Source organism: Scophthalmus maximus, chromosome 1 (assembly GCF_022379125.1).
Source record: "Scophthalmus maximus strain ysfricsl-2021 chromosome 1, ASM2237912v1, whole genome shotgun sequence".
In the NCBI taxonomy this organism is placed as follows: domain Eukaryota; kingdom Metazoa; phylum Chordata; class Actinopteri; order Pleuronectiformes; family Scophthalmidae; genus Scophthalmus; species Scophthalmus maximus.
The window spans coordinates 11,729,001-11,740,381 of NC_061515.1; the positions used below are offsets into that span (position 1 = coordinate 11,729,001).

The window sequence follows — 11,381 nt, forward strand, 5'->3', positions numbered from 1 at the left end:
AAAACGGCACCCGAAGCATCAGACAACACATCCTGTAAAATGATTTTTAATTTACTTTTTCAATTTTTTAAACTCTGCCTACCCCTCTGAGATGACTGGTTTAGAAATGGCATAACACTACCCCCTGTTGTTCTCCTGTATGTGGGCTGATATGTCACTATGCAGGCATCAGTTGGCCTCTATGGAGGATGGGCAGGCTGCACAGTACAAATTTAGCAATGGATCCCCATACTCTTTATCTTGCTTCCACTTCTTTTCTTTTTTTCTTTCATTATTTCATTCACGCTTTATTCAGTGGATCTCAGGGATTTAGACTTGTACCAAAAACCTCAAAGACATCAAAAGAGACAAAGCCAGGTTTGAGAGGACTTAGTATAAAGTGACAGACTGTAAATTTCCACCGTTCATTACGTGGGGTTTCCCCCGTTGTCTCGCGACTTTTAAAAACGCTGGGAAGGACGCAGTCTTCTCTCCCCCAGCGTGATGACACATTTGACAACAGGTAACAGCAAAAAAAAAAAAAAAAAAAAAAAGGCTTTTTTGGGGGGGGGGGGGGGGGGGGGGGGGGAATTCACTATCATGTTAAAGTACACAATTTCAAAAAACATTTCCTCCTCTACTCCGATGTGTTATGGCAAACGTTGTGTCTATGAAAAGTACCCATTCCCCTTTGACCTATTCATATTTGACCATTCCGTGTGGATGTAATCAAGACTTCTGGACAATGACCAACAGAAAAAGATGTCAAATCAGATTTTTTTTTTACAGATTAGTGGCAATTGACACAATTTCTGAATGCATTCATATCCTTCAACACAGTTCTTAAAAGAGGCACCTTTGGCAACAATTTCAGACATCAGAGTTTATGTGGATAAATCTGTAACACTACAACTCTGCCACCTTCTTCACTCTGTGAAATTCTCATTACATCATGATTCAGTGGTGTAAAATAAAAAAAAGTCAAACATAAAAAGATCCAAGGGGGCGAATACTTTCTACAGGCACAGTAAGACACATCCTGATCTTTTACCATTGAGTACCAGGGAGAGAAGGAGTGCATCCCAATAGGCTGGAGTAGCTCTGTCTCTTTATCTTCTATCTCAATTCATGATTTGACACTATGTTAACCTTACCTACATTTTTCAAATATTTTTCGATTCCTTCAGAACACCATGGTTGTGTGGAGAAGATGTGGAGATACAACTACTTCAAACAGGCATATTGTTATTACTTGTGCTATACAAATGAATCAGACTGGAATTGGTCATATTGAGATGCAGCCGTGAGGTCGGTGAGACCAAGTGTCTCCTACCAGGCTGAACTGGACTACCCACAGATAAGAACCGTACAACTGGAAAGAGGGAACTGTTTTTTTTTCCAACAAAAAGCAGGTTGATGGAAAAACAAAAAGAATAAAATAAAGAAAGCTCTGCATTTAATTTAGACCAACAATGAGACTCCCATGTAGCACAAACATATTTACAAGCTCCAGAAAAATAAAAGTAAAAAGACTTCTCTTGATGTCCTAATGCCCCCAACCCCCTGCCCACACATGTCTTCCTTATCCCCCTTCCTTTTAATCCAAAATAAAAACTGTATGCGAAAGAGTTATGAAAATATAGGTTATTCCAACATGGTTGTATCATGGACTCCTCCTCTTGTTCTATTCCTCCTCCTCCTCCTCCTTCCTCTACATCCTCCGCTTCTCCGTATCTCTACCTCTCACTCTTCAGTAAGGGTGTTGGGTGTTGCTGTTCTGTCCCGCTGGCCTGTTCCAACCCTTGCCCCCTCCTAGACCCCAGGGCGTGGCATTGAGTCACAGGATCACTGATGGAGCGTGGAGATCACAGCTCATCGCGGTCCCGGCTGAGGATGGTGTATCGAGTCTCGCTCGGTGCAAGCTTTTGGAATGAGCTATCTGGAGGGCTGCTGGCGACTTCTCCCCCTGTTTCCTCCTGAGGGTCAGAGTCAAATTTAAAAACAAACTTCAATCAAATTTCGCAAAGCAAAACTTTGAGTGTGTGCTGCTGTCGAACCTGTCCAGGTGTGCTGTCTGTGGGGTCAGGACCATGGTGAAACTCTCGGTGAAGCTTTCCGGAATGAAGGTCCAACACAAACTGTCTCAACTTGCCAGGGACACTGCAGAAAATAAATGAATAAATAAATCTTGTGTTAATAATAAAACAACAAATGGGATTCACCAAACTCTGCAAAAACATTATAAATCGCTAATTTCGTCCCATCTTTTCACAAGTTTGTGCAAATTTGTGAGAATTAAGGATGTTTTTACAGGGCTCCGTGCTCTGCTTCAGTCTCACAAAAAAATGTGTGAAAAAGAGTGAAAAAAGACATTTCCACACCGCTGGAAATAAGCAGAGGAGCAGCGGATTGACATGGTGAAAACACTCCACCACAATGGACAAACCCTTTTACAATATAGCTTCTCATTCACACGTCAATGGTGGCCGAGACGCAGTACGAAGCACTGGCCTGCCTGTCAGGAGCCAGGAGTTGACTCACCAAACCTGCAATCTATGGACAACCTGCTCTACACCCAGAGCTCCCCTTCCCAGACAAGCTAAATACCATAACATCTTTATGAAACATAGTGGTATGGGAGGTGGTCATGGGGGGTTGACAGTCAGGGAGATGGGTGAGAGCATATCAAACAGTGGGTTATGTTACACTGTCAGGTGTTTTAATAGAGGAAGTTTCTCTGGCGGGCGACTGGCATAAAGACTCTCCGGCAGCTGTTAGACCTCAACAACCAATGAAATATATGAGTTTATGTGCAATTAAAAATAGTACAATGTAAATAAAATGTTGTCAAACCTTACATTTTTCAGATTAAGACATTATTATGATTCTCATAAGTGATTTTCTCTTCATACGACAGTTCTTGACCACTCGTTGAATGTGTGTGTACTAGGGATCGACCGATACAGATTTTTTAGGGCCGATGCCGATACAGATTTTTTTTTCATCAGCCTTACCCGATGACCGATACGGACTGCTGATTTTATTGAGCCGATATTTGGAGCCGATACTACTTTTGCTCCCTCAATTTAATAGTTAAATAGAATTAAATTCAGCAGGTTGTCTCGTCTGATCTGAGGTCTTAGTCAAAATGGGGTTATGGCCAAGGCCGTGGCTCGCCTCCCTGGGTCGAGGGAGACGAGGCTCACGTCGCTCTGGAGCATCTCAGAAGTTCCCACCGCACCGGGACTCGTCCGCCCGCGAATGGGATCCCCTGCGCAAAGCCTGCGGCGCGGTCAGCGCGGAGACTCAAAAAGTCCACCGGCAGCCGCGCACGACTCTGTGCGGGGCCCGACGGGGGGCGCCGCCAGTCCCAGCCTGCCGCAGCAGAGAGGGGAAAGGCGGGGAAGAGAAGGAGGGTACGGGGGAGAAGAGCCAGCCGACGAGCAGAGAGATCGTCCGTCGGCAGCGGCCCCCCCGAGATTAAAAAGTCAATTTCCCCGAGGCAAAGGGTTTGGAGAAAAAGGAGAAAGACACAAACCCACCGGGCGCTCCGTCCACCGCGACCCACGACTAAGCCGGCCGGAGCCAGCGAGACATTGAATCACCCTCCCGCTCTCCGGAGGAGAAGGGAGAGTTGGTACCCGGCGGGCGTGCAGCGCAGCAGCCTAGGGCAGAGGCACCGCAACGGCGCTGGGTAAATGGTTCCAGAGAGAGCGGGGCCGGGCCTGATAGGCGACCGGATCTGCCCTCCCCAAAAAAAACTATCAGCAAATGTAGCAGCTGCGCATCGGCCAATGCCGATACACGTAAAAACGCAAACATCGGCCGATATTATCGGCCAGCCGATAAATCGGTCGAACACTAGTGTGTACCAAGAAACATGTATTTCACTTAAAAGCAAATCTGTTTGATCAGAGTAATTCTTTCAAGAGACACATCAACTGGGTGTCTGACAAAGGAATTCCTGCACATCAAGTCCAACAATAAAGACAGATCGGATTGAACTAAAGAGCAGGTCGGACGTAACCGTTGATATGAGACAAAAAGGTTCGTGGCAGCAGCAGCAGAGGAGGACGTGATTCCCTGCGGACGTGTCACATTAATCCATATCAATTGTCCTGCGAGCTGCGCATATTAACGACGGGTCATGAGCTGTTGTCATATCACACAGACGGAGCTGGTCCCCAGTCACAGCCAAGCCAGTGTGCCAGGACAATACACACACACACACACACACGTGTGTATATATATATATATATATATATATATATATATATATATATATACAACATACAAAACGCTAATGTAATTACAAGCTGTGTGCCACATGCAGTGGTGATGTGATGCAATTAGGGTGTGGGGGCTGGTCAGTCCTCAGGGGTTCTGTCTATCTGATCACACTCTGATTGGGGGGGGTGGGGGGTGCAGAATAAATGAGATTAAATTAGATTAGACTGGATTAGTTTAGCACTTATTGCACGTGCCAAATCATGTCACATTAGCTCTGGTGTCCTGCCCCATTCATAAAGGGCGGATTTTAGGAGGTGTGACATTTCTCTGGTGTTCATTGGACAGTGGACTGTCGTTCTGTCTGTGTGATGAAATTAACTTTATTCAAGGAGATCCTGTTATGAACAATTTCACATTAAAGTAAATTATATAATTTAGATCATCAGCATCAGGCAATAATTGTTCCCCCCCCAAAAAATGTCCAAAAGTGCTGAACATAACTCACCTATTTGACATTTGGATGATTCATGGGTTAATTACAGATGCATCTGTGGTGAGTTTTCATTTAAATTTGGCCATTTCTTCTTGCATTTAACTTTTACCAACCCATCATTTGTCATGTTTTGCAGAGGGCCACGTTACTGTATCAGATGACCATTCTGTCAATAATATACTTTAAGTAATGCATTCCTGCACACATTTGGAAAGTGCAACCACATGCAGATTAACATCGTTTTGTAGACAAAGTGAAAGTTGGTACTTACTCAAGGTCTTTATAGTCGGGAAAGACATACATGTGTCTGAATGAGTCAATAGCGATGACGGGACAGTCAGCTGGAGTTTTCTGGATATGGAGAAGAGGATGGCGGAACTTCTCACAGTCTGCATGAAGGAAGTTTATAGACCCTGAGGAGGAGAGAGGAAACACCGTCAGGAACGTCACAAACACCACTTCTGCTAAAAATCACAATCCTTGTTAGGCAAACACTCACCTTTCTCGCCGATGAGCTGGCGAGCTACTTCATGTTGGAATTTCTCTAAGCTCGCTGCATCTTCTTTGACATGGAACAAGATGAGGAAAGGGATCCCTTCCTCAGTAAGCTCCTGGAAAAACACAAACAGAAAAAGCGTTAAAACAAGATGGAGTCAGGGCCTTTCTGTGGCTTAGTAGGTGGATTACTCACAGACTCCAGGCTGTTCTTGAGTGTAAATATCCATGTACATCAACATATCTATATATCTATTATTAGTTCAAAAATAGTCAAAAAAGTAACAAATTATTCATCATGCTGACGATGCTTTATATGCAAAAGGAAACAACAAACCTCTCCATTTTCAAAGGTGATCTCCCTGACTAGGGGCACACACTTGTCCTGGGCCCAGGCATAGGTCAGGTCGAAGTTGGTGAGTGAGCCGAGGAAGACCATGTCAGGGATGCTCTCGCCCGCAGGTTTGTAGATCACATTGTCTCCACTGAAGCGCTCTGATTCAGAGATGGCGCTGAATGAAAAAAGGGTTATGAAAACGTTTAAGATTAACAAACATAAAACAGAAGAACATTAAAATAATGGCTAATACATAAACTCCGCGTCTTGAGATGCTGTGGTGACTCACCCAAAGGCAGCCGAGAACGTGCAGTCATCTCGAAGGATGTTGGCAACTTTTTCATAGCTGTGGTAGCTATCAGAGTCCTTCCTTTCAAAGTAACCTATGATGTTTCTCTTTGACCTCTGTTCAATAAGAAAGTTAATGTGTTAAGAAAATAACTGATTGACGGAAACTAGTTTTTTTTAGCCAGCATGTGTGTTTGCCACTTACATCCACAGTGTTAACCTCCTCCATTGAGTGCAATTCTTTCACAGGGTTGACCTGCTGCTGCCGGATGAAGTCAGCAATGGCCACCACCGACCTCTGACCCCTGTACTCCCTCTTCATCATCATCCCGTTGCGGAACAACTTCAATGTTGGGTACTTGGTGATGCGGTACCGCTGGGCAATGTCCGCTACACACAGAAAGCAGAGGAGAAGTTGAGTAAAGAAGGACAAATCAATTGATGAAGAGGAGGAAGCAGAGTGAAAAAAAACACATGGGAATGGGTGGATGAGGAGCAGAGCAGTGAGAGACGGCGGTTAGACCTCAGTCTGAAAACACTCGGAGCTCTGATCTCCCACATGAAAGCTGCCCCCCACCAAGAGTAAATATTCTCTCTGCACACTGTGTGTGTGTGTGTGTGTGTGTGTGTGTGTGTGTGTGTGTGTTTGTGTGTATGTGTCTGTGTGTGTGGGGGTGCGTGTGTGTGTGTGTGTGTGTGTGTGTGTGTGGCAGGTGTCAATCTCCCTGCGGGGTGTCTCTAAGCCTCCAGTCTTCACAGGAAGCAGCAGTTTTGTCATTAGTCTTCAAACAGTTTGCGGGTCATCAATAATTCCCTTTAATTTGCTTTATCTCAAAAGGGCTGAGGCTGACGGTTAATGTGTCTGTGCTTTGGTGTGCTGGGCATCTATGTGTACATATGTGTATCAAATATAGCAAGAGAGTTTTTGTTTCTTGTATATACAACTAGGGTGTTCTAGCAGTCTAGGGCATTAGATCACCATAAACAACAATGCAGTTAGAATACAGATACCAGCAACTATAACAACATGGACAATAGACTAATTTATTTGAGCTGTTAAGTAACAATATTATAAATATAAATAGTGAATTTTCCTGTTTCAGCTTCAACATTGAAAAGAATACGTTGACTCTGTTTGACATCACTATGAAATAAATCCAGTAGTAATTGTTTTAACACGTTATAAGTTTAAAGGGATCAATAAGTGATACTAAGTGTAACCATTATTTTATTGACAATGTTAGAAAGAAAACAAAATACTCGTAAAAAAGTTAATACTCACAATGTTGGTCACAGTCGACGCGAGCAAACACCACCTGCGTGGTTTCAGGGAACTCCTCGCGCACGGTGTTAGATGCCTCCTCAAAAATTGGATGGAGCATCTGACTGAACCTACACCTGCGAATCAGACGGGGAGGAGAGTGAGGTCAAAAGGCTTTTACATAATTTGTGAGTATTTGACTTTACAGTAAATTATTGAATTATACATGACTTACATACATATACAGATATCTAGTGACTATGGGAGAGAAAAAAACACTTACCAGTCTGCATAAAAATTCACTAATGCAACCCCAGCATTATCTGCAAGAAAGCACACACAAACAGGAAATATGAACAAGACACTTTAGTGAACACACTCAATGTATATTTTGCTACTAAAACTAACAAATTACAAAATGAATCTTAAACTACTTATATTTTCTGTATATGAAGGGGAAAAAACAAAACAAGAAAGATGTGTATGAGTAACAAATGTATCCATCATGCCACAGATTATACATCCACAACAATGTGGCGTTGTACATCAAAAACCAAATGAGTGTTTCTTTCTATTGAATGACTTTTGTAAAAGGCTGGCAGGACTGAGAAGGCAGGAATAGCTGTGGTCAGTACAAACAGATAAGTGGTGGCAGGGATCCAGGACAAAAAAGAACTAAGGTTCTCCACCTCATCGTTTAGGACTTAAAAGATTTAACACCTGGTTTAATGGTGCTATCCACACAAAAAACTAATAAAATTATAGGCCAAGATCTTAGCCGCTAAATGAAAAGGCACCCTTTGACTGAAATTACAAAGATGGAGAAATGAATGGGTTTCTCTTAATGGCAACTGACAAAACCAATGTGGACATAGAAGAGTAGGGGAAATCGACTTATTTGCTTTTTCGAAGGAAATGAGTACAAAGCTAAGCTAAACCGCTGTTGGTTGCAACTCCATATGGTGGTGGTACCTATTCATATAACTCTCATCAAGAAAGCAAAAAAGGCACATAAATTAGGAAATACATTTCATAGGGAGTACAGTTTGGCATCTTACTTAAGACGTCATCAATGTTGCCCGAGTCCAGGCTAGTGATTTCTGCTTCACCAGGGGTCGAGAGGCCCATCACCTACAGACACACAGATAAAAGATAGATCAGCAATTGAACCATGAAACAAAAATATACTTCTTAAGACAAGTATATTTGCCTTGTGTACTCTGAATGTAGACAAGAATGAGCAAACACGTTTGTCAGCATAGCGTCAACCAGCATCTACAGACTCAGCTGAATACCAGATTCCACCGTGTAAAGTATCCACCATACAACTGAATACCTTAACACCAAAACAAAATAAAGTATTGCTCCGTGTAATCCAATGTCACTCTTTAAACAAATGTGACAAACAAAGATCATGAGATTCAAATCTAATTCCAAGTTACACCTTGGGCGGGGTGCAAAAGACTCAGTTATCAAGCATTGTGTTATCAGAAACCTTGAAATAAACTGAGGTTTGTGATTAAACATAGCATGGTCCTAAATCCACAGAATCCTGTGTCTAAACAGAAAAAATGTAAATAGAAGAGCACATTATGTTTCTATCTTCATTGTCATATCAGTGACAAACATTAGCCGTCATGTGTCAGACTTTATTTTGTGCAAGGAAAACAAAACAAAAAAACTTTGTTGGATTTTAGGCCCAAAATGACATCCACTAGAGGGTGAAATGGGGAAAAGAACACAGATGCTGGAGAGTGTCTGACAGCCAACTGAAAACAGAGACAAAAATAAACAATGCTATCGTAGCCTGAATCAATTCTTATTCAAAGAGCCTGTGCAAGTCTTCCTCTCTGAGGTGTGACAAACTTTAAATATTCAAATGGACTCAGTGACAGAACCGGTGACACAGCCCGGGCTGATCCTGCTTTGAGATTTTCTGGTTTGTGTGTGATCTGCTCACACGCATTTCTGTGGCCACAATTTAACTGTCACTCTGTATTGTGGTTTAGTGTTTATTGAAATTGCTGTTAAATGGCAAATGGACTGTATTTATATAGCTAGTCTTATCGACCACTTAAGCGCTTTACAGTACAAGTCACATTCACACACGCGCACGCACGCACACACACACACACACACACACACACACACACACACACACACACACACACACAGACATTCATAGAGCGCAGCTATTTATTTATTTAACAACTAACTGTGTTAACTATATTATCGATTTATCTGATGATTACTTTTGATTATATGATTAATAATATAGCCTATTAAAAAGTCTAGATAATCTGAGAAAATTAGACTGAATTTAACGGAGCATGATGACTTCAAATTGCTTAATTTGTGCAAAAGAAATGTTTAAAACCCAAAGATAGTCAATTTACAAATACAGACGCAAGAGTTGATTACACATTTGGCCAGGCAAAAAACAGAAAAGGCTGTGCATACAGCACGACACTCAATGTCACCATAGACAAATTTCTTGACAAATCAGTGAACCAAACTTAAGTCCCAATTCAACTGATGGACCAAACAAATTTCCATTCCACAGGCCGCCATATGGTTGTTGATTTGAGTTTTTGAAGTTTGGAATGGGAAATGACTTTAAGTTTAGTTCCTTTGTCTCGAGCTACAACCACTTGAATCCCTCGATTTTCAAATTTCCTTTTTCCTTCAAATTTTGCTTCGTATTAATGCATCCAAATTACAAGCTATAAACATTTCACATGTATGGTGGCCCTAGAGGTTTAATATCCCATGAACATGTAGAAAAGCTGGGTCCTTGCGTGATCCAAACACAGGGTCCGACTGTGGTTACTAGGAAAATTTGATCAGCAATTATGTAAAATTAAATTGAAGATGCCAGTTTTAAAAAATTATAATTTCAAAAAAGATTGATATATCCGTCAACTCCTCTGGTTGCTTTTTGTCAGCATTGTCTGTAGATTACCGATACCCAATTTCGTGAGATGGACAGCTTCAGACTTCTGAATAATGCATGCAACAAATGATATTTAATTGCGGATTAATCTGTTGATTAATTTCTTGACTAATTATTAAGTTAGTGGTTTGGTCTTTACAATGTTAGAAAATTGTGAAGGAAGTCCATCACAACTTCCTCAAACCAGATATCAAGAGAAAATTTACTTCTTTTTTTTTTTTAAAGTAGCTTGAACCAAACGATTATCTAAATAGTTGCTGATGAACCTACTACTAATCAAATGATCGATGCAGGTCTGAAGAAAAGGTTTCCCCTTCTCCCTTTGTAAGTTGAACAATCTCAACATGAATAGACAAAACGCATGTGGAGCTCCTGTTCCCCATCTACTATGACACAGCTTCCGGCTGGTTGACTTGTTAAGAGACTTCTCTGAAACTCAGATACAAGTTTCCCTAACAGGCCTAAACTGCGCCCCTGTCTAGTTCCGGGTTGTCAACCAATAAGAATGAGCCACAACAGAGGAATTCACCAACCGGCAAGCATCATTCAGAGACACGCGAAGAGTCCAACAATAACTTTGTGCATCTCTATAACAGCGAATATGAAGGCTGAGTGAATTCTGGAGAGCAACCCATTCAATGTATAAAAAGCTTTTTACTAGCCATGCTAACAATTAGCATCTTACTTCAAAATATCAATGTGTGGTAGCAGCAAATGCTAGCTGCCTGCATCATTCCTCAACAGAGTTAGTCCAACTTCAGATTTTTTTACATTTCAGAATACACATTCGTGATATATGTGGATCGTATTGATTATATAACATGGACTATGGCTAAATAAAACCAGAGCTAACGTTGTTAAACACTACCGGCTCTGTTGAAGCTGCAACTAGATCACTAGATTAGTTTTGGGGGTGAGCGGTGGGTAACACACGGTTCAGATGCCTCTTCGGTGAACCTGGTGAAGACCTGCAGCTTTATAAGAGAGTGAACTTGTCACCTTCGCTACTTTAAAAGCCACGTCCCGTGGCACCAGAGACTCGTCGGTTAGCTAGCAGCTAACCAACATTAGCTTACAGTGGCTATCTCTTTAAGCGCGTTACAAAGATACTGCAGGGAGGCTTACCAGCAGTAAAGCCGCGACGTAGCGGATATCCAGAGATGGGGAGAAGGCTAACAGTTTCATTTTACAGTAGAATTATTTTGGAGGTGTTGGTGGTCTTGAGTCTTCCCAGTCTGTCTCGACGCCGCTATTCGTTCTCACCGCAGCAGGAAACCGACGGCGAGCCGATCTGACGGTGACCACGGAAGCGAGAATTGAAACTTCCGGGTGTTTCTTTGGGTTT

The 11,381-nt window shown here is 42.1% G+C and overlaps 1 protein-coding gene across 1 annotated transcript; it reads right to left on the reverse strand.

Moving 5' to 3' along the window:
• Nucleotides 1-555: 555 nt before the first annotated feature.
• On the reverse strand, nt 556-11,330 carry erp44 (endoplasmic reticulum protein 44). Its single transcript, XM_035637091.2, has 11 exons — nt 11,162-11,330; nt 8,142-8,214; nt 7,367-7,406; nt 7,105-7,220; nt 6,028-6,212; nt 5,824-5,939; nt 5,535-5,709; nt 5,202-5,313; nt 4,974-5,115; nt 2,037-2,139; nt 556-1,955 (listed from the first exon to the last, which is right to left on the reverse strand). The coding sequence occupies exons 1-11, from the start codon at nt 11,219-11,221 to the stop codon at nt 1,845-1,847; spliced, it is 1,233 nt and encodes a 410-aa protein (XP_035492984.1). The 5' UTR covers nt 11,222-11,330; the 3' UTR covers nt 556-1,844.
• Nucleotides 11,331-11,381: the final 51 nt, after the last annotated feature.

Excerpts from the sequence above, each read along its gene's own strand:
- erp44 (XM_035637091.2), bottom strand. The coding sequence starts at position 11,221 with ATGAAACTGTTAGCCTTCTCCCCATCTCTGGATATCCGCTACGTCGCG. Across the intron at positions 8,215-11,161 it reads ACGTCGCGGCTTTACTGCTG|GTGATGGGCCTCTCGACCCC; the intron begins GTAAGCCTCCCT and ends GTGTGTCTGTAG. Across the intron at positions 5,314-5,534 it reads TCACCTTTGAAAATGGAGAG|GAGCTTACTGAGGAAGGGAT; the intron begins GTTTGTTGTTTC and ends GTGTTTTTCCAG.